The sequence below is a fragment of the Lissotriton vulgaris genome, chromosome 7 (genome assembly GCF_964263255.1).
Source record: "Lissotriton vulgaris chromosome 7, aLisVul1.2, whole genome shotgun sequence".
NCBI lineage: Eukaryota > Metazoa > Chordata > Amphibia > Caudata > Salamandridae > Lissotriton > Lissotriton vulgaris.
The window spans coordinates 995,591,016-995,614,433 of record NC_141695.1 but is presented as its reverse complement, the minus strand read 5'-3'; the positions used below and the strand labels follow the sequence as shown (position 1 = coordinate 995,614,433).

At 40.0% G+C, this 23,418-nt stretch overlaps 1 protein-coding gene across 2 annotated transcripts in view; it reads left to right on the top strand.

Moving 5' to 3' along the window:
- The window catches only part of LOC147702835 (rho GTPase-activating protein 7-like), an 892,173-nt gene that overhangs the window by 852,959 nt on the left and 15,796 nt on the right, over positions 1 to 23,418 (top strand). For both annotated transcript variants that reach the window (XM_086931414.1, XM_086931415.1), the window contains exons 10-12: positions 4,797 to 4,911; positions 9,916 to 10,131; positions 13,291 to 13,511. In XM_086931414.1, the coding sequence (XP_086787540.1) occupies positions 4,797 to 4,911; positions 9,916 to 10,131; positions 13,291 to 13,511 (552 nt within the window). The remainder of the gene's footprint in view (positions 1 to 4,796; positions 4,912 to 9,915; positions 10,132 to 13,290; positions 13,512 to 23,418) is intronic.

The window sequence follows — 23,418 nt, the reverse complement described above, 5'->3', positions numbered from 1 at the left end:
CTATTGGCTTTAGCAGTGTTTTGCAGCCATGCTCTACAGCAGTACAAATGTTTTGGTGTGTGGCTAAAAAGAATTAGAAAAAGTGCTATGATGCAGCCTGGGATAATACTCGTTTTTTCTTCTTCAAAAGTGTGTTACCGCTGGATGCATCAAAGTCCCTATTTTATTATAATTTTTAGCCACACTGCTATAAAGCATGGCAATAAATCAATGCCTATGCTGTACAGCATGAACAAAAGACAACGGCAAAGCCAATAGTTTTAAAGGCAGGACCTATTGGTTTTGCTAACGCTTGTTAGTTCTCAGCATTACACCTCTGTGACTCTGAGCAGATCAGTTAATCGCCCTGCGTGTGAACAAGAAAAAAAATAATTGTCAAAAATTCTATCACATATTGTATTGTATTGTAATTGCATTTATTTAGTGCTTACTACCCCTGATGAGGCATCAAAGCGCTTTTTCGGCGAGTAGACGCTACTCCAGGACCCATAGAGGATTAGTATTGAATTAGTATAGTGAAACATGCAAGTACATTTTAAGTGGTGGATAGGTTAGTCAGTTATTTGGATTTGGAGTGATAGCGGAAGGATAGAGGAGGACAAAGGTTTGTATTTATTTATCGCTTGTTGACGCACGCTATTCAGGAAGCCTATAAAGGATTAGTGGTGAATTAATATGGTGAAATATGAAGTAATTTCAGTGGTGGATATTATTCAGTTACTTGGAGTGAGAAGAATAGAGGAGGGATAAAAGGGGAAGAAAGATTTGCATTCATATAGCACTTGTTCCCCTGATGGGTGTCGAAGCGCTTTTCTGGCGAGTAGCACGCCACTCCAGAACCCATAAAGGATTAGTGTTGAAAATTAGTATAGTATAAATATGAAGTAATTTGAGTAGTGGATATGTTATTCAGTTATTTGGGTAGTATATTAGTATAGTTGAATATGGAATTTGAGAAGTGAACATGGTAGTCTGTTAATTTTGATTGAAAAGGATAGTGGAGGGATAAAAGAGTGAAGGATTTGTTTTTAGGTCTTAGCAGTAGGAGGAGGCTTTTGGATGAGTAAAAAGGAGTTTTGGAGGGGAGGAGTCAGATGGAAGAGTTTAGAAAGGTTTGTTTTAGGGGATCGGTATAGTAAAAAGAGGTGTCAGATGATACAAGGAGGGGTAGAGTAGGAGAGAGTTTAGAAAGGGTTATTTTGGTGATCATAGTAGTGATATGGGGTTTGGTATAAACGAGAGAGTGGATGTAGAGGATGTATTGATAGATGTATAGGATGAGAGTTAGGGTAGTGCATTGGAAGGAGTAGTAGAAAGAAGTTTGAGATGAGTCAGAAGGTTGGGCTAGAAGATATATTGAGCGAAGTATAGGCTGAGAAAAAGGATAGTGCATTGGAAATGCTAAATTAGAAGAAAGTGATAAATATATAGATCCATAATTAAATTGAAAGTATATAGATACATAAAGGAGGTAAGTATATGTAGATTAAAGATATTGATAGAGGCACAGGATGAGAAATAGGGTAGTGCATTGGATATGCTTTTTCAGGAGAAAAGTAACAGACACACAGATCCAAGTACATGGAAGGTACATAGATGTACAATGGAAGTATGTACATGTAGACCAAAGATTTTTATTTATTTATTATGATTTTTCTACTAACATAATATTATTTTACATGTTTATACAAAGTAATACACAAAGATAGGTACATATCTATAGTGAAAACAATTGCTTATATATTGTGGTGCATGCTGGTACATTACTCTGTGCATAGTGTTGTGCATGGTGTACATTTGGTGTGAGTGTGTTGCTCTGATTGTGGATGTGGATGGTGTGGGCTGGGTATTGCTAAATGAGAAAAAGGGCATAATTTCTGGCCCTACTCCCGACCACTTTTTTAAACAGGATCAAACAGGCAACTGCCCTTGCCCTCTCCACCCTTAGCCTTGACGCCCGGGCTGAGACGCCCTAAGCCTGACCTCTTATAGCCCTAGTAATCAGATGACCCCTTCAGCCAATGGGAACCTTAGCCCTAACACTATCCAATCACAACACTAGCCCTAAAATCTAGAACCAATAGGAGACTAGGACCTTACAGCCAATCTTAGCCCTAGTCCAAGCACCCAATCAGTTCAAAAACCCTGATCTCTACGTCCAATAAAGACCCTAGCTCTACCAGTAGTCCCAACCCAAGTCCAAGCAACCAATGGCACAGGTAGCCCTAGTCCCTACTTCCAATAGAAAGCCTAACCCTACTCTTAGTCCCAAAACTAGTCGAGCAACCAATCACACCAGAAGCCCTAGTCGCTACTTCCAATTAAAGGTCTAACTCTAGCCCTAGTCCCACCCTACTCCCAACAAGCAATAACATAGGAAGCCCTAGTCCCTACTTCCAATTGAAATCCTAACCCTAGCCCTAGTCCCAACCCTACAATGATTGATTCACAGACCCAGAAACCAATAAGAACCCTCAAATACCTAACCAATGAGGGCATCAACCCTAATCCAATAGAAACACCAGATACAACCACCAATCAGTGTACACATGTACCAACCACTAGCAGACCATGTAATTAGGCAACAAGTTCCAGAGCACACAATATGTATCTATACATTAATTTGTCTTAGACTGGTGTTAGTAGGGATAGATCGGACAAAGTGTATGATTTTCAAGGTTTTATTCACCAACAGTGTCCCCTCCTGGGAATCACTGCAAATATCAATCAAGCCGACACGTGTTTCGTCACAACATGTGGCTGTGACTCTTCAGGGCTGATTTAAATAATCAATTGGCGTGGCCGGTGAGCCGATGATAATTCCAACCCGGTCCTTATCGGGTGGTTTTTAAATTTTGAGTGGCAGGCACCAAGTCGCGTTGCCGTAGCCAAGTATTAGGTGGGGAATTTTGTTCAATCTACAAAATTCAGGGGAGCGGAGGCCGTGTGAAGCCTGAGTACTGGCGTCGATGTCAGTCGGTTGCCAAATATCCTACCGTAACAAGTTGTGCACCAATTTTCTGAACACTAAAAAACCAACTCGCAGACTCAGCAGACCATATAATGTCCCAGACACCTCAGACAAGGTTTGCTGGCCACGGAGTTGGAAGCTGCTTTTCCTGTTCAGAATCTCCTAGGAGACAGACAGGCTAAATCCACACTCTGGTTTCACTGGCTTGTGAACACAAAATGGTGGCTGGGGGGGGTGGCACTGTTTTAACATACAGTAAAAAGTTTTAACATGCGCCCAGGTACATGACTTCATGAAAATACATTTGGAGGCAGATACCATCTGTTTGCACAATAAAAGCAGATAACATCTGTTGTCACAATAAACATACATTTTTAAGGAGAAAAGGCTTACTTGAAGTCTGTTTTTGCTTAGTAAAACAAAGCTGCAAGACGTTCAACAAGGAGGACAGGGTAGAAGAAAAAATAAAAGTAGTGCCTCAATCACAGCGTGATTAGCGGAAGGACATAAATCAACATGAAGCAATCAGTATTTGGTCTATGATCCAGCCGAAAGAAGAGGAAGTGAAGTCAGCATGCGTTGGTGAATTAGAACGCAGCAAATAAGAGATATAATGAAGACAATGAATGTGATGCAATTGGGGGAGGGGCTGCAAGCCCCTTGTTGTATACAATTTCGCTGACACGCGCGAGCTCATGCATTGTATACACTGTCACAGGCGAATACAAAAAAGAATCAAATGTTCTGATTCAATTACTGTATGAAGTATGGACTGAATACACGCCAAGGAGCTTTGTTGCTCAGTTAGCATAATAGTCACATTTTCAGATATGGTAGGGAGGTTAAGTAGGGGAGAGACTTCTAGATCTACTTCTATCTGTTAACGAAATTCAAACACACAACATAAAGAAATGTATGGACTAAAAAATAACACTGCATTTTTAAAAGATTAATAGGATTGGGTTTTGAGATATTTGCTGGAAAATTGGAAAATACTGACAGAAGATAGTGTCACAAGTAGGTCATATTTAAATGTATCCTGCAAGATGATAAATCATTTGACATCTGCAGTGCTTTGAAGGTCCGAAGGTGAAGCCTAGAAACCTATACTCTGCCTTACAGTCTTCTGAGGTCGATACATTTAGTAATACTTTATCAACACTTTGTGCCTTTTTGTATGACTGTGAATTGGTGCAAAGTTTTGATAAATCTGAACCCAAGTCATCCTGTGAAGTACAAGCATTTTAAGGATAGAAACCTGCATGCAGGCTCCTCTAATTGTAGCACCCTCACACTGCAGAATCCATAAAGCACCAAGAATACTGACCCTTTCTGATGGTTTAATAGCGCTGCCTTTATGCCTTGCCTCCTTGGCTCGCCTACACAAGTCCAAGCATCCTCTCTTCTTCTTTCTTGCCGAGTACTTTGAAAGATCTTCGCTGTTTCCAGCATTTCTAAGCTAGTCTTTCACAGACTAAACTCACAAGACTAGGGCCAGTTACCTTAGAGTGGGCATCTGCTCCTCTACCATTTCTGGTAAAAGGATCTATGTACCTTGCTGGACCTGATGGTGGAGGTAAAAGCATGGCAACAGGTGGGATGTTGTAGCTGGATGTCAATGCCAAATATATGGAGGAAAGGCACCAACCTTGCAGCTAGTGATTTTGCTGTTTTTAATATGCCTTTTCCCACTTTTTACTGAAATGACATTTGGAATTTCGGTTTCTACTGTGGGTGCAATAACATTTTCATTAACTTTTTTATTTCAATGTGTTATACTTAACATGTGAACATATACATTTGAATCTATGTCATTTTTATGCAGATCCAGTCAGCGGAAGTACAGCCTTGGCAAACCAGACCAAAGAGATCTAAGTGAAAACCTGGCAGCTACTCAAGGCCTGGCACACATGATAGCTGAGTGCACAAGACTATTCCAGGTATACACATGCTATGGAGCAGATTTTACTAATGCAGTAATCGGCAGAAGGTGCCTCTGAAAAGGTTGTAGGTTTGGGCTTCTAGTTACACCTCTCAGAAGTTGGTTTTATTAGGCTTTAAACATATTATGCCACTTATAGTCGATATTCAATAGAGCGACTGTAGGAAACTGTACTTTTTTTTTGCAGTTATCCCCCCACCTTTTGCTAACTTTTTGCTGATTTTCCACTCGGACAGTGAACTGAGGCCTGCTAACCAGACCTCAGTGCTAGTGGTCCTTCCCGAAAACAAGGTGTCTAATTGTGCTACGGTTGGCTAAGGAATTTAGCACCCCTGTAAATGGCACCACAGGTACCTTGAGCATGAGTACTAAAGGGGGTCCCAAAGGGCTGCAGCATATCTTATGACATCCTAAGGGACCCACACAAAAATTCCACACAGACTGCCAATGAAGGCGGCGCGACATGGTCCAAATCATGAGGGAAAATATGACATTGCATACTCCTGTGTGTCATGTCAAAGTCACTGCATCTAATATATGTAAGTCACCCCTGCAGCAGGCCATTGAGTCCTAAGGAAGGTGCATTATATTTTACATGAGGACATGTCTGCATGCCCCTGTGATATCTAGTTCTATTACTAGATGTTTAAGAGAGCAGTGAAGCCATCTTAAGGTATGTACTGGGCACTGGTCAAAACGAGTTCCCTAGCTACATAGTGGCTTCACTGAAACATATGGTGTTTGGTATCAAAATACTCCTATTAATAAACGCACACTGATTCCGGTGAAGGATTTATTAATACATGCACCCAGAGGGTACCTTAGAGGTACCTCCTGAAACCTACCTGCCCTCTAGTGTGTCTAGTCCATGCTTCCACCACAGACTAGTTTATGAGCCCCAGGCCACAAAAGAGGCAAGCCAGTCCAAAGCTCGTCCTGCTACCCCAATAGGTTTGTGACGCTCTAAAAGTTTTGAAAGAGGGTTTGTGTCACCGGCAGCCAACAAATCTAACCTTATCAGCACCACCTTGCCCCCATTAAGAATACTTTTAACATATTCTGCAACCTCCACTAGTGCAGTTTCTGTTCTAAAGCTGGGCCTAAATCTGACTGGCTTGGATGGAGTGGCTTCCAAAGAGCCTGAAAGCTGAATTGTTCACATACTTTTCCAGAATCTTAGACTAGGTTGGAAGTATGCAAATAGGCCTGTAGTTTGAGAGAGCGCAAGGGTCGGCCGAAGTTTTTATCAGGGGCAAGATCTTTGCCTGCTTCCAGAAAGCGGGTTCCATCATATTTGTTAAGGACATACTAAGTATCCAATTTACCAGAGGATTAATTATCAACGCCCCTAAGATAATAGTTTAGGCATACCAGGATCTGAAGGTGAGCCCGATTTTAAAGTGTGCAGAGCTTGTAACAAGCTTTCCACTGTTATCAGATCTAGATTAGACAGTGTTGCATTAGCTGAGTGGATCCATTTTGCCTGCAGTTTGTCAATTATTTATGCACCTGCTCTTGACCCACTGGACTGACTAGCTTTGAATGTTCTGGATTTTTGTCAGAAAATATGTGGCTAGTTGTTCACACCTTTCTATAGAACGATGATGGGTCCTAACACTCGCCGTCGGTGACATAAAATGTTAGACAATAGCAAAACATTCTTTAGATTTATTCTTTGCATTCTCAATTTTGTTTTTCCAGAAGACTTGTTTGCCTACTTGTATTTACTCATGATATTGGTTGCAGGCTGGTTGATTATTTTCTTTAGCTTTTGCATTAAACTCTTTCCTCCACTGCCTTTCTAGATTAGAATTTTACATTTTTCTTTCTCAGCCTTAATGCTGTCTGAGACCCATTGACAAGATGGTCTACCTCTGCTAGTTCTGCCGGGGAACAAAGGGGCCACTTTATCAATTACGCCTCTGATCCAATTATCAAGCCTTCAATACCCTTCTCTAACTCACCTAAAAGAGAAGGGGAGCTTGCTTCCAAAGCGTGAATCCTTTTCCATGGATGTAATTTATGGCATGCTCGATATGTTGCCTGTCGATTAACATCCAAGTCATGAATTATATTTTGAGCCTGCCATGAAAATGTTATCAGATAATGATATGTCCAGGCCATAGGTATAGGAAACTCCGCTAATAGCAATCTATAAGAGAAAACCTGGTCTAGTACATGGCCTTCCTGGTGTGTAGGTTTAAATATAGATTGGCTAAGATCCAGTTAGGCCATAATATCTCTAAACTCCCTGTCACATTGTCTTCCACTTTGTCCATCTGTATATTAAGGTCCACTAGCACCAGGAAATTAGCATATCTCACCGCTAAATGAGTTAGCGCCATCTCTAGCGACTTGATAAAAGCTCCATCCGATTTGGGAGGTCTATAAAATGAGTACACCTGAGACCGATTTCTGATGGGATAAAGTGATGGAGAAGCCCATTGCCTTTGACCAAGCCCTCAATTTCTAAAGTTTGGCATTCTCATGCTTTCTATAGAACCAAAGAAAAGCCTCTCCCTTTCCTGCGGGTCGGTCTTTCTTATAAATCTTAAAACCCTTAGGGATGGCTTGGCAATGGCTGGGTTCGAGGTATCATTTACCCACGTTTCTGTCAGAAAAAGTAGGTCCAGAGATCCCCCCTTCCAGCAGATCAAAGTTATTGTCAGCATTTTTTGGAATAGAGCGAGAATTAATTAGTGCTCTGTGTGTATTTTAATTGGCTTGGTATCTCTCTGTAGTAATGAAGTTGTCAAGTGCAAATTGCATCGGAAGCAAATATAGTAGGTCTTTTAATAGATTGTAAATGACGGAGCCACACATTTAACTTCCAGGGCGAGACTACCTAAAACATCTCTAGTATGACACCGGAGCTTATTACCTGTTACAGAGGGACGGGAAGCATAGCTGGCGCCGGATGCTTCCAGGGCATGGACAGGCATCCTCCCTGGAATCACTAGAGCATGCACTGCCCAAAAATGCGTCTCTAACTTTGCAAAAGGAGTAAAAATGAATGATGGCTGTGTGGTCTTCTACCACTATAATGATTAGCTGCTCCCACCTCCCTGTTTTAAAACCAGCCTGCAACCAATAGTCCCCAAATACCAATTCTCTTTTTCAAATCACAATTTGGCAAATCAAGCAACCCTCTGATAAGCCAAACTGCTTGCCCACAATACAACAGCAGAGAGCATTTGGGGTGTCATTGGACTCTTTACACAGTGCACTTCTTTTTGCTCCACTGTATAAAGAGCTAGCTTCCTACAGCAACAAAACATTAATAACAAATTTAAAAAACTATTAAAGAAGGGGATGGAATTTCATAGACGATCTGTAACCAATATATCTAGCTGGAAGCTGCCAGAGCTTTTGGATCTGACTCTTGATATGAGATTCAAGAGTTATAGGCTCATATGGCCATTAAGAAATGTGGATGTCATCCCCAAAAGGTATCTATTGACTAATGAAACAATTTCAGTTCATGAACGCGAAAGAAGAGGCCCCCTACAATTAAGATGCAGTTCCTTAAGGTAGGGAAAAAGTCAATCAATCCACAGATTTAAGGCAACCATTCAATAAACAGTAATTAAATGCTTATAAATAGCCCATAAAGATCAGAAAGAACTAAAGACAACACATTATTTATCAAAGGTACAAAATGAGCATTTTCTTAAGTGATAAACAATTAAGAACAATTTAATAATCATGCATTTCCTTTCATGTCCCTCATACAAACTCACAGACACACTGAAAGCAAATTAAAAGCAGTCTCATTTTCTTGCACCTTGAAAATCCGGGAAAACGACCAAAACCAATTTTAGTGGCCAGAAAATCTACCTGATAAAATTACCATGGGAAAGGGCAGAGTGCAGCCCAGTCTTAGAACAATCTTCTAAGGCACAAGGGAAGTACATAATTCTCCCCTATGCCAGGCAACATCCTCCCTTCTCTTTTCCACTCTCCCCAACTCCCACCGCCATTCCGCTTGCACACAGTTACACCGTCTCAGAGCAGGCGATAAATGTTTGAGTTAAACTCCACAGAGCTGTAAAATCCCTTTAGAATTACAGCCAGTAAAAACGGATCCGCCCATTACTTCTCTGTTCTATGGTATTTAACTTGTAGGACTCAGATATAAATGTGGGAATACTGGCTAGAAAAACTGAAATTCTGGCCAACCGGTATCGCTGTCAAATTACCTTACTAATTTGTAATCAGGTCGATACCAGTGGAAGTGTCTGAGATTACGTTTTACGAGACCGAGAACTAGCCCTATCCTGTGTCTTACAACTTGTTGAATTAATTGAGTCTCCTTTTGAGGTAATACTTTCATTCGTTCATAAATAATTAGACATGATTTCTGAATCAGTCACTGGCAGCCAGTCTTCTAACAGTAACTTTTCATTATTTCTTTACTGCATACCCCAAGTGGTGGCAGATCACTTTTGGAAAAAGATAAGCTTATTTTACTTGGGTGCATCTATCCATTCTCAGACTCTCCAATGGTAATTAAAACAACATTAAAAACAAGAAAGTTCAGTTCTCAAACCTCTTATTTATATTATATAAAGGGCTGTTTACTTAGTCCTAATGAAAAACTGCCCACCACTTAAGACTACTCAGCCGAGGGGCTAGTTGCAAGTTGTTTTATAGGGATTTAAGTACACCAAAGTGGCAAAGATAATGAGTTCTAATACAAAGAACCATCCACTAACCTTTGGTATGAAAAAAGTGAGATAAGAAGACTGAGGTCTAACAGTGGCAACAGCAGACCTCGGGTATAACTAACCTTTATAACGGAGGGCTTCCCCTAAATATATGTATCCACTCCATGACCTAAGAAGATATACCCCTAGTATAGGATGAAATTGACAAATCACAGAGTATCTTGCTTCATGACATTACATTGCATCATCTGCATACACCACTGTCTCACTGACTTTCTTGATGTTTACTTTAGACACTTAGGGCTCAGTGTTTATTTTATCCTCATTCCACACAGATACCAGAATACTGCCTTGATCAGTGCTACAATGTGTTGCATGACCAGAACAACCAGTGTGAAGCTGCCCCAACTGCAAACCCACTGGCAACATACTCCAGCATCCTGATTTCTCTGGAAAATTCAATGCAGAACCTGCTACGGGATGCCAAAGAGAAATTTAAAAGCTGGACAACTTGTTCCAGCTTAGAACATGTAGAAGTTGCTTACAAAAAGGTAAGTGCACTAACTGCTATAATGATACTGGAAGAAATTTTAGTTTTAAAAAATATTTTATATTTCACTATAGAAAAGGAACAGAAAAGGGATTTGTGCAAAGTAGGAGCCATGTGTACACTCAGAAATATACAAGAGAGTTGAGTAGACCATTAAAACTGGAAGAAATAATGTTCCAGAGTTTAGTTGCTCCTTAAGAAGCAACATTTTCTTTTTGAGGGGATGAGTACAATCTGCAGCAGAAAAAGTGCCAAATATGCACAGAATGTATTTTGAAATATGTTTATTATACACTGATAGAGTTACCTACTATGCTGGCATTCCAGTTAATCTTGTAAAATGGCGTGTGAAGATAACAATGCATTAAGTTGCAATAAATAATTTGCACAGACAACTCCTTCTCAAAAGTGTTATGGAATGTGGAGGTAGGAGTATCAGGACTTTGTGCCAATAGAGTCAGAGATCACATCATATCAGCAGCAGTCCCGTTCAGAGGAAACAAGCTTGGCTCTAAGATTTTGCAGTGTGAAATCTCTTTTAGATTCACAGGTTTCGGATAATTCTGACATTTAGTGGTTGAGTGTGGATGTTTTCATTCAAAAACTTTTATTCGATTAGCGTTTAGCAAAATCATAAAAAGTACATCATAACATTACAGTACATGTTTAAATCCCAATGTATGATACAAATAAGAACTGATTGACTTTAAAACTGTGATTAAAAACAATAGTAACAGATTTATGTACATTCAGGCATAAAATCTTGTGGACAGTAGCTCAAACTGTACAGCGGATTTTCAGACATGATTTCAGAAAACAAGCTACACATTTAGCAGCATATTGTGAGTCTAACGACTGCAGGGCCAGGAAAGCTGGTCGACACGATTGCAGGCCCATTGCACGAAGAAGGGGGATAATCCAGCGCTTGCGGGGTTGCTCATAGTAACGGCAGAACAAAGTTACATGTAATGTGGACTGAGGTGAAATTCCGTCACATGGACATTTAATCAATTCAGGAGACCAGTTCTGCACAGTGAGGAAAGTAACAAGACGAAAAAAAGAATTGAATCGAAACCTAGTTAGAACAAATTTTTCATGATTAGATAGGAAAAAAGTTAAATAAGGCTGGATACCAGGCGAGGTCTGGACCAATAAGATCTGCACATTAGTTGGCTTAATTACTTCTTGAGAAAGTCGCAAATCTCTGAGATGGTTTAAACAGAGATTTTTCAGGGCGCGCCTGGAGATATCTGTTGTTGAGGTGGGCTCAGAGAAGTAAGACGTGCAGTTCAAATTCTTTAAAAAATTGGAGACATAAAGGAGCCAGGGGATTTTGCTCCAACTGGCCAAGGATAAACAGTCAGTTATTAATGAACGGGTTAAGTGGCATTGCGGTTTGTTCCAAATACGGTGCCATAAGAGAATCGGTTGACATCTGATGTTGTCTGTTAAATAGTCAATACTGAGCTCAATATGGCAACCGTAAGTTGGGGCGCTTTGTGGGAGTGCCAAGATGTATTTTAAAAACCCGTTTTGGACCTTTTGTAGGTCGTCTACAGGAGCGTAGCCCCAGACACCTGCGCCGTAAGTTGCTACACTATGACATTTAGCGTGATAAATTTTAAGCAACTCGGCTGTGGCAGGTTTGCCCAATTTAGTTGAAAAGGAAACAAGGGCAGAGGTTGCTCTCTGATATAGTAACTTTTTACTAGACACTGCTTGTTTCCAGGATAATTGGTCATCCATTAGAATGCCCAAATAGGGATATTCCCTGGCACGTTCCAATCTAACTTGTTCAATAAAAACAGGTTTGGGGTTCTTCGCCTTGGGCCCGAAATGCATAACAAATGTTTTGCTTTTGTTTACTTTCAACCCTAGAGAAAGCATAAACTGGCAATAATTGTCTAGTTGTCTTTGTAACTGTATTAAGGTTCTTAATAAGTAAGTGTGGATGTGTAATCTTGGCATTTTGATTGACATTACCCCTGAATTCCTGGTGAACACAGAATTAATTCATTGCAGCAGTCAGGTTTTATTTTATTGTTAGGATAGAATAATCTTGTCAGCCTCCCCCTCCAGGTAATTACTCTTCTCCCAAAGGCCTATGCATACATTTTGTCCTTGGAAACCGATGGCACCACAAAGGAACATTTGTTCATGCATTTCAGTTTAAAAAAATGCCCAGCATCATTTGACAGGTGGGAAGTAATGTGGATGAGTTGTGGCTGAAGCATGCAATACAGAAGAAATTTCAATTCATAGCAATGGTTCATATTACCTGTTCTTTCAATTCTGTATTCTGTTCTTAGTTCCTTTCAAATTAGTATCTCTAATGCTGGGTGTTCAGCATAGGTCCTGATCTGAGGCAGATTTTCACGATATTTAAATAAGATATATTATAATGTATCTTAATAAAACTAATTAGAGTCAGTGAGTTTTAAAATCCTGGCTTGGACTCCTCTACTGAATGTACATTAAGCAATGTGGGCCTGATTACAGGCTGAGAAGCACAGAATTCCAGGTTACATTCCTCTCTGTGCAATTATGAGCAGTCTCATTTTCATGCACCTGGAATATCCGGGAAAACGACCAAAACCAATTTTAGTAAATCTACCTGATAAAATTACCATGGGAAAGGGCCGAGTGCAGCCCAGTCTTAGTACAATCTTCTACTAAGGCACTAGGGAAGTACATCATTCTCCCCTCTGCCAGGCAACATCCTCCCTTCCCTTTCCCACTCTCCGCAACTCCCACCGCAATTCCCCATGCACACAGTTACACCGTTTCAGAGCAGGCGGTAAATGTTTCAGTTAAACTCCACAGAGCTGTAAAATCCCTGTAGAATTACAGCCAGTAAAAACGGATCCGCCCATTACTTCTCTGTTCTATGGGATTTAACTTGTAGTACTCAGATATAAATGTAGGAATACTGGCCAGAAAAAGTGAAATTCTGGCCAACCGGTATCGCTGTCAAATTACCATACTAATTTGTAATCAGGTTGCAGGTGTTTCATGCATTAGAACACTTTGGGTATTTAATGAAAATATTATGAATATGTTTAGTGCCTGAATTGATCTTATAAATGACATATTCAAACACAGACCATTTTAGAAGGAATACTGTACTTGGACAATAAAGTAATGTTTGTTTGTAAACCAGGTGGAAGATGACAACTATCCAGTCCGGCTGTGGAAATCATCTACTGAAATAGAAGGTACTCCAAGGGAGATTCTCCAGCATATTCTGAGGCAACGGCGCTCATGGGACCAGAGTCTGCAGCAGGAAAAAATAATCGAAACTTTGGATGATGATACAGAAATCTATCAGTACTCCACTGAAAGCCTGCCACCTTTGCCGCCAAGAGACTTTGTGGTCTTGAGGTAAGAGAATGTACAGCCATTATGACCAAACATGTAGTCATGTTTTTTCATTCAGTGCAAAAATATAAACCTAAAGTATACTAATACCCAATATATACTCCTATAAATGTGAAACCCATATTTGATTTAAATAATTATTTTCTTTTGAAATTAATGGCCAGATAGGATTCACAGAATCGGTGGTGGATTAGCTGGCCGATTTCCGATTATTTAACGAAAGAGATGGGTTTTTCTTAAAAAGGAATTTAAATCTCCCTTTGGACTGAAACCCCCCGTGATGATCAATAAGCTTCCTTAACTCCTTGGACGCTCATGACGAGCTCAGCTCGTCATGATGTACACCTCCATACACTCATGACGAGCTGAGCTCGTCATGAACAATGGGATTTTAAAAATGTCAGCATTGACGATGAATGTCATAAGCATTGATGTGGTTAAGGTTAATGAGTGCTTTCTTGGCTAGATAGTCAAAAGAAGACCATAAATGTTCGTAGCCATATTTCAAGCAATCACATTGGTCAAAGAAAAACTTTGCCAGGAACTAATCTAGTCTTCTCATGCATAATCTCTAATAGATCAAAGGGATTTCTGTTGTATCACAATTTTTTCACACTTTGCAGTACAATGCGCTCAGTTGATACATTAGCCCTATTAAAATAGAATTAAGGATTGTAATCAGATGCATACTTTCTGCACCTAAAATAAAAGATAAAGTAATGCAGTGAATCATGATGTCTAGTAAGGCTAGCAACACCTTTATCTATTCTTTGTAACATTTATTCTCATCCCTTGTTAACTATGGACTGTCTAATGTCCCCAGCTAATGTGTTTTAATCCAGGAGAACCCACTCCTAATCCCTCTAACGGAAATTCAGTTGCCGATACCAGATCAGTGTTCTGTGAGAGCACAAAGGATACCCTAATGAGGAAATAAAATTATGACAAATTATGAATGAATAATCCATCAAAATAATTTTGTCAGTTAGGATTGGTTTAACATTAGAGCATCCATAATTACAATCCAGAGTTAAATAACTCTAGAATGATACAAATGCTTAGAAACCTTCCTAATCCAAACTCTAGTACTAATGCTAACCCTACCTGTGATCGTAGCCCTAACTCACAATCTCCACCTCCCAAACCCATATCTTATATTTAATGCCACATTGATTTTTAAATGTAGTAACACACCTTTATATCTTTTCAAGATATTTTAAATTTTATCTTATATATTTTTTTTATTTTTGAATTAGGATTTCTTACTTTTCACACAACTTGGCTCCTTGACTTTAGTGTAGTGTCAATATTAATACCAAGATCCAAAGAAAAGAAAACTGGGTAAGGAGAGCTATCACTCTTCTGGGTGCTAAAAAGAGTTATGCAATATCACAGCTTGTCTTCTGAGTGGACAACAGGAAGGTAACAACCAGTCTGCAGTGATGTAGGGCTATGAATGCTTTGTCTTGGGAAAGTACCAAAAACAGCACTTGGAGAAACTAGCATCTCAAGGGCACACAGCATCTCTTTTCAGAATGGTGTCGAGATCTTCCCATCCTAGGCCGTCTCTAGGTATCTCAAAACACTATGAAACAATGTGCATAATAAGGAACATTGCTGGTTAGTAGTTTTCAACTGTTCTTGGTGCTACATATACTTCAGTTTGGGACTTAGCTGTTTGAAAAAAGAAATATGAAAGAGAACAGCCAGAACGGTTCCAGACAAATCATATCCACAGATGAATGAGCACCTAGTGGTGCTTAGGTGGAGAAATATGACACCAAATGGAGTAGCAACCACTCCAAAGTCTTTTTTTTTCACATTGTAAGAGACCAGAATAAACAACTGCAACAAGTCAAAGGCCAAAGAAACTGCCCAGTGCATATTTTTCTTTATCAATCATAACTTAAAGAGTGAACTTTAGGCACATTTGAGAATGTTAAGGCATCATCAGACTCAGTTTGTCACCAGTGACCTCATCCTACAAAACAACTTTGCTTAACCCTGATGTTGCAGTGTGAAGGGAAATTGGACCTTCAAGGACAAGCTCTGCTGCATGTTTTTAGTCACAGGCTTTCATTGGACTCACCAGTACACTCCCAGACCCTAACCATCCAATATATATTGGATGGCTAATCATTTTATCACAATTGTGGCATTATTACACTTGCTCACCTAGAGTAGTGTGCATATCTAATTGTTGTCATAGATGGATTTATCAGTATTATCGTTTCTTGAAGTTTTTTGCATCTTTACTTACACTCCCATAACCTTTGAAACACTATGTAGTCCTCTTTCATTTGTATGTACACTCTGTAGCAAACAGGTACTAGCTCCACCTTGCTAATGACGCTCAACGTTAATGGAACCAGTTAAACCTGTTCTTCCAAAGGTATAGCATATTAAAACTGGGTTGACCAGCCCTGAGTTGCAACCTCACCATATGTTCTCAAAGTACTGTAACACAGAATTACTAACACCTTGAACCAGCCTTGTTTCACACAAGTAAAGCAAACTGGTGCAAATTGTAGAATTGGAATTTACTATTCATTACAAGATTATTAATCTTCCCTTAATGAACAATAGAGTTTCAAGAGCCCATAAGAAGTCCAGTGTCACCTGTTACATAAAAAAGAGATTTCTCACCTTCAGCACTTAAAGAAGATCTTCCATGCTTGTTTTTAGACCTAGAGAAAGTAGTTACATGCCTAGTTGAGTCCATATTCTACGCAGCATCTCTGGGATCTGCTAGCTAATGTGATTCACTATCCATAATTATGCTCTAAAGTATTTTGGTGATGTAGCATTTGTTGTCCTTTCAATACTTTCTAACATTTAGAGATTATAGTAAGTAGAGGAACTATCAATAGCAGCATTTTTCAGGTTTCTCTGTCTAATAAAGAACAGAGTGAGATGTGGAACGTCACTTCAGTCAGTGGAGTTCCCATCTAACAAGGATTCCACAAATATCTTCAACATTTTTAATATCTAAAAAAGGTAAATATTGAACCAATGCATGACTACTAAGTTTTAGTGATATGGTGACAACAAAAAAGTTATGAATTTCAGGTTCGACCCTACTGTGCCAAAAGGCATGGGATCCATCAAGCAAAACTCAGTTTTGAAATAACAGACCTCTTAAGAGGCAGCAATTATTTTCTTCTCATACCTCACCTTTTCCAGAATACAAATGTATAAAATAGATGGTCAGAAATGTGCATGTATTGTTATATGCCAATTTCAGTCAGAACATGTATAATATCGTTGCGTTTTCAAATTCAAATAACACAGGGACAAGAATACCGTGAGTTGTGGGTTTTCTAATGAACACTATTCCAGGAATTTCACTCGTCTGTTGTGACCCTTTAGCCTTGCATCCACGTGTCAAGCAGTGAAAAATAGGTAATCCCTGTACTTTGTAGTCCGCTTTCACTTTTGAAGTAGTTAAAGAAATCTGTGTTCATCACACATTAGCCATTTAAGATTGTTTGCATATCCATAACTATCCCAGGTGCACGGTCCTGCTAGGAAGTACAACTATTAATCCAGTAAAATAACAAGCAATGGTTAATTATTAAAAAAAGATGTACATATATATTCCTACCTAAAGGATATGGCTGCCTTATTTAAGCAGCAAAATGTGTCATTTTCTTTTCCTTTTAGGTGTCTGCTACAGACTACTTTAGCTACAGATTTAGATTTCTGTAGGAAGACATATTGTTTTCAATACATATTATATACTAAAATGGGATTTGTATTGACCCCTTGCTCATGACTGGATGGCTTTGTTATCTACATCACTTCCCTGCTCCTGGTTCAACGGCTTTTCTTCTTATTCATGTGTTTATTCGATACAGGAGCATCTAGATTTGCAGTGCTTTGATTAGCTGACGTATACTTCCACAGCTGACGTTAGACTTTTTTTCTGTGCATGTGAGGGACTTCTTTCTCCCCTTCCTGCACTCACCCCTCTCTGTGGTGCTGCAGCCAGGGCAGCTGACTTCGGAGCTCAGGGTTCACGGTTCGATCCCAGGTTCCAGCTCAGCTCAGCACCATGTGACTATGGGCAATAGCTCACTTAATTTGCACAAAGGCCCCCAGCGCCTTGAGACCCGTAAGGGTGAGTAGTTTGCGTTTTACAAATACGGATTATTTATTGATTGATTTATTTTTGTCACCCTCTCTTTAGCTCACTTAACTAATATCTCATATTCCGCTTGCCCAGAGCCCACCATGCGCTTTACAAATACGGACTATTTATTGATTTATTTCTGTCACCCTCTCTTTAGCTCACTTTACGAATATCTCATATTCCGCTTGCCCAGAGCCCACCATGCTATCAGTTATTTTCCTTTTTTTTATCCTGCAAAAATGGCCGCCTGCCTATGTCCATTCATGCACAGTGGGCATCCTGTACAACATTTTGTAATTTTTTTAATAAATCCCTTGTAATGATGATGTAGGAAACTGGGGTTTCGTTGCAGTAGCCCCTCCCCTCCCCACACTTTCTGCCTGGTATTTGAAGCACATTTGACTGAAATACACTGGTTTCCTGTTAACCAGGTCCCTAGTACCAGTGTTCTTTCCACAAAACAAGGTAATTGTTCAAGTGATCCCCAATTGGCCAGGCATCTAGCACCTCTATAAGTCCCTAGTAAGTGGTAACCCTGGTACCTTTGGTATAAGTACTAAATATGGTCTCTAAGAGCTACAGAATATCTTGAGCAACTCTAAGGAACCCATCACCAAACTCATGCAGACTGCCACTGCAGGCTGTGTGACATTGTGCTCTAAAAAGTAAATACACAACATAGCACGCACCCTGTGTGCCGTACCCGCTAACATTGCATGTAATATTTGTAAGCCGCCACTATCTTAGGCCTTACAGCTTGCATTATATTACATGTGAGGACATACCTGCATGAGCAGATATGTCCCTGTGCTGGCCAGTTCAGTTACTGACAGTACAGGTGAACATGGAAGCCATCTTAAGGTATGAATTAGGCACTGGTCAAAACGTGTTTCCCAGCTGCATAATGGCTTCACTGAAACCTATGGTGCTTGGTATCAAACACCTCGTATTAATAAACCCACACTGATTCCAGTGATGGGTTTATTAATCCATGCACCCAGAGGGTACCTTAAAGGTACCCCATGAAAACCTACTGACCTCTAGTGTATTGGCTGACTGGTCCTGTCCAGTCTGCCACCACAGACTTGTTCCTGACCCATGAAGTGAAAACCACGCTGTCAAAGGTCGAAAACAATGCCTGCTCTGGGAGGAGCTGTTATCACCTACCCCAAGCAGGATGGCTAGTAAATCCGCATATCAAGGCTGGAGTATTCAAAGGCTTCCACCGCCTTTGATACACAACTCTGGCTTCCCCCAGGTAGAGGGCAATGCCACCCCCTCCCCTGGGCCCAATTGGTACTAGGGCAGGTGGGAAAATTAGCTCGTCAAGAGGTGTGTTCATCTTCAGCCTAGTACCGCCCCTAAGGTGGGCTTCCGGAAGTGAATGCAACTAGGAAAGTTCCGCCATCTTGATTTTTGGTGGAATTAGATCCTCTGGGTGAGAGTTATGCCCACTTCCCACAGAAAATGGTGATATAGAGGGTGTAGTCACCCTAAAGGTAGGCAGCTCATTGGCTACTACCTGACACTCACTGTAACACCCCAAAAGACAGTATTTAGGTGGCCTCCCTAATGTCAGGACTGTCGTGTTGTTCCTACTATTCTGTAGGACCTGCATGTTTGTGGACAACATACATTTTGGGTGAGGATCTTAGACTGATTCCATGCACCCCATAGTATATGTTGGCCTAGAGACCAGCTAGCTCACAGTGCCACCATAAGCCCCCCCCCCCAACCCAAACAGGGAGCAAATGGTTTCAGGCAACCACTGAACAGGACAACCTTGACCCCTCAAGGATCGTGGTAGCAGATCTACAACCCCTTTGCTTAGTCACTTGTGCACTCTTGTTCTCAGAGAAATATTCAATATATTTATTGAACCAACTTTATTCTTGTATAGAATACATGTGCTGTGATAATCAGTAGACAGAAGCATATGACAGGGATTGAGAGCACCAAAATAATGAACAGCAGGTTGAGTTCCACCATGGTGGTAACAGAGGAGATAGCCTAACGGCTAGGGTGGTCGACCTCAAATCTGGGGGACCAGGTTCAAGTCTCGGCAAATCACTTAATCTCCATGTGCCTAACAAAAATGAATGTGTCCTCATGTAACGCAACTAGTAACTCTGTAAACAAAATATAAATAAAATATATACATATATATATATATATTACCTACTGGCGGTCGCCAGTAGGTATATATAGTTAGGATTTTTTTGAATAGGGATTTCTGCAAATTCTATGTTGAATAACTTTGGCATTGATGGACGGAATTGGCTGAAATTTGCAGGAAAATGGCACATTGTGTTTCTGAGCGTCCCCTGAAAGTTTGGGGGGGTTTCGTCAAGCGGGGGCCGAGAAAAAAGGGGGGTCCCAAAACGTGTTTTTAACATTGAGTTTTCCATAGGGCGGTTGGACTCACTTTTAGCTCGAACGGCTGAATGGATTTCCACAAAACTTGGCAAAATTGTAGGGACTGGTAGCCCGATGTGCCTTTGCTATGTCTCAAGATATATGCTCCAGTGGCTTTTACGAAAATTACCTTTGAAAAATATATATTGGGCTACATTGGGCTATATATATATGTTAGAGCCCAAATGTAGCCCAATGTAGCCCAAAGATGGCCACCAGAGACAAAAAAACCAAATGTAGCCCAAATATCAGCCAGATGTAGCCCAACTATAGCCCAGTGACAGAATGTCCCAGAGTGTTCTGAAGAACAACTAGAGCGCTAACAGTCTTACTTATGACAAAAGTATGGCACACCTGAAGTCATCTTGATTGGAATAAAGTGTTAACACTTAAAACATTTAATTTGCAAAGGAACAAAATGAGGGGTTTCATTTTGCCATAGAAATGTTATATATATATATATATATATATATATATATATATATATATATATATATATATATATATATATATATATATATATATATATATTCACTGAAAAAACCATAGGTTTTAGGCCTTATATAGTTAGAAGTTAACATATAAAAAAACATTGAAATTCCTCCTATATAGTTAGTTGGTCTAACTACATATAGCGCACCTGCAATCCACTGCTGATGATGTCACATATTACATCATTCATGACATGGTCAGTGACATCACTGATGACATCTCAAATGACATCACTGATGACATCACTGATGACATCTCATTTGACATCACTGATTACATCATTCATGTTTTAATACGATGCACCTCCTCACACTCTAATATAACCTTTGATACACCCAGTGTTAAATACAGACTACCATTCTTGAAACTATTGACACACCAATACCACTTACTACATAGGCACTCACTGATTCCTAGGTCTACTCACACATCCACTCATTCACCCATACAATCACTCATACATACTGTGACTCATCAATGCAACACTATCATATGTACTCATACACCTATGTAGACACTCACACACTGCCACTCATCCATGGAGTTACTCACACACCTAGTCAGTCATGAAAGAATCAATCACACTTCCATTTCCTCATCTATATAGTTATACACACAACACCTTACTTATTCAAACATATACTAACACATACTTACTCTCTTATACAATCACTGATACAAGTACACATTGATCTGCACAGAGTCACACACCTCCCAGACAGCCACACACACACTCAGCCTCCCATACAAATACTTGGGCAACCAATCAATAACCCATATAGCCACTCATATACATACAGCTTAATATACAGACAGTCACTGGATGATGTCATCAGTGATGTCATCAGTGATGTCATTTGAGATGTCATCAGTGATGTCACTGACCATGTCATGAATGATGTAATATGTGACATCATCAGCAGTGGATTGCGGGTGCGCTATATATAGTTAGACCAACTAACTATATAGGAGGAATTTCAATGTTTTTTTATATGTTAATTCCTAACTATATAAGGCCTAAAGCCTATGGTTTTTGTCAGTGAATTTCCAAGGTTTTTTAAAGGCTAATTCCAAACTATATAAGGCCTAAAACCTATGTTTTTTTCAGTGAATATATATATACACACACACACACACACACACACATATATATATATATATATATATATAGACATATATATATATATATATATACGCATATACAAGAAACAGCGGAAATTCCTGAGGGACAAGCATGACTACGCAGAAGGGCGCATATTGACATATGCTAAAAGATACGATTGGGCCCAAAAGAAATTGAGAGCAAACTGGTCAAATAAAAGAGCAGTAGCAGTATCAACGGGCGCAAGCTCGGATGTGAGTGTAGAGTCTGACGAACGTGGATCAGGGATCCCTTTAGGGTCACGACCGCTGACCTTCCACCACGAGTTTCAGATTTTGAAAGAGAACAATGAGCAAGCAGTGCCAAACAGACCTCAAACCAGGGGACACACAAGAGGCAAAGGAGCAAGAAGAGGCAAAGGAAGAGGTCACGTGACGGTGGAAGAAGACGACGATTAAAAAGGCAACACAAAAAACAATCATGGGCAATTTCTCCAGGATAAATTTACAGGGGAATAAAACCGTCGTCAATCTTTCTGAACATACATTAACTGATATTGAAATTTCTGTATTAGAGATGGGACTATCTTTCTGCCCGAGTACAGTACTGGGTTATACAAACACCAGAATCGATCTGTTTTTGTTTATACGAAAACTAAAACTGATGAAAATATACCAAATTCGCTCCAAATCAAAAACAATGACCACCAGGTCGAGTGAGAATGCCAACATAAACCTTCAGGTTGAAGACATGGAACTGCTAAAAGATATGTATGAACTCGAAATTGGGGACATGAATGAAAGAAGTTACCATGTGATTTTGAGAACATGTGGTGTCATGAACAAAGAAGTTAAACACAGTGGACTACGTCTTAAGACCAGGTACAATCACAATGTGCCGTATGACAATATTGAAGCCTATAACTCGGCAGTCATTGCAGATTTGAAGAGGACAAGGAAAAAATTCAGGAATTCGCAAAGAGAAAACCTAACCAGTGAACAAAGATTGGCACTAAAAACCCAGGAGGATGACCAGAAAATTGTAATCAAGCCCTCCGACAAGGGGGGCAATGTCGTCATAATGAACTATAGGGATTATAATCAGGAAGCAATGAAACAACTAACAGATACATCCTGTTATGAATTGATTGATTGGGAAAGGTACAGGAAAACCATTAAAGACTATCATGTACTTTTAGGTGGATGGTACCATAGCGGACTCTTGGACACAGATGAATATAAATTCCTGAGGAAAGAACAGCCACGCATTCCCTGTGTCTATTTCCTTTCAAAGCTGCATAAGGACCCCACTAGACCACCAGGGCGTCTTATAGTGTCATTTAATGGGGGCCTACTGGAGAATACCTCAATTTTCCTGGATTTGTACCTTGCGGATTATGTTCGAAACCTTAACTCATACTGCAAAGACAGTACTGATTTTTTTTAAAAGACTACATGATATATCATGGGAAGATGGCTATGTGATGATCAGTATGGACATTTGTTCATTGTATACATGCATTGATCAGGAGAAAGGGGTGGCGGCCTGCATGTAATACTTGAGGAGCAGACACATAGACTACTGGGACCACAACAAAATGTTGGAAGTCATGATGCTGTACTGTTTGAAAGAAAACATCTTTCTATATGAGAAATCTGTGTACCGTCAGCGGTCAGGGACTGCGATGGGAACTTGTTTTGCCCCCAGCCTAACAAACTTGTTCCTAGGCTGGTGGGAGGAACAACAAGTCTGGTTCCATGAATCCGAAA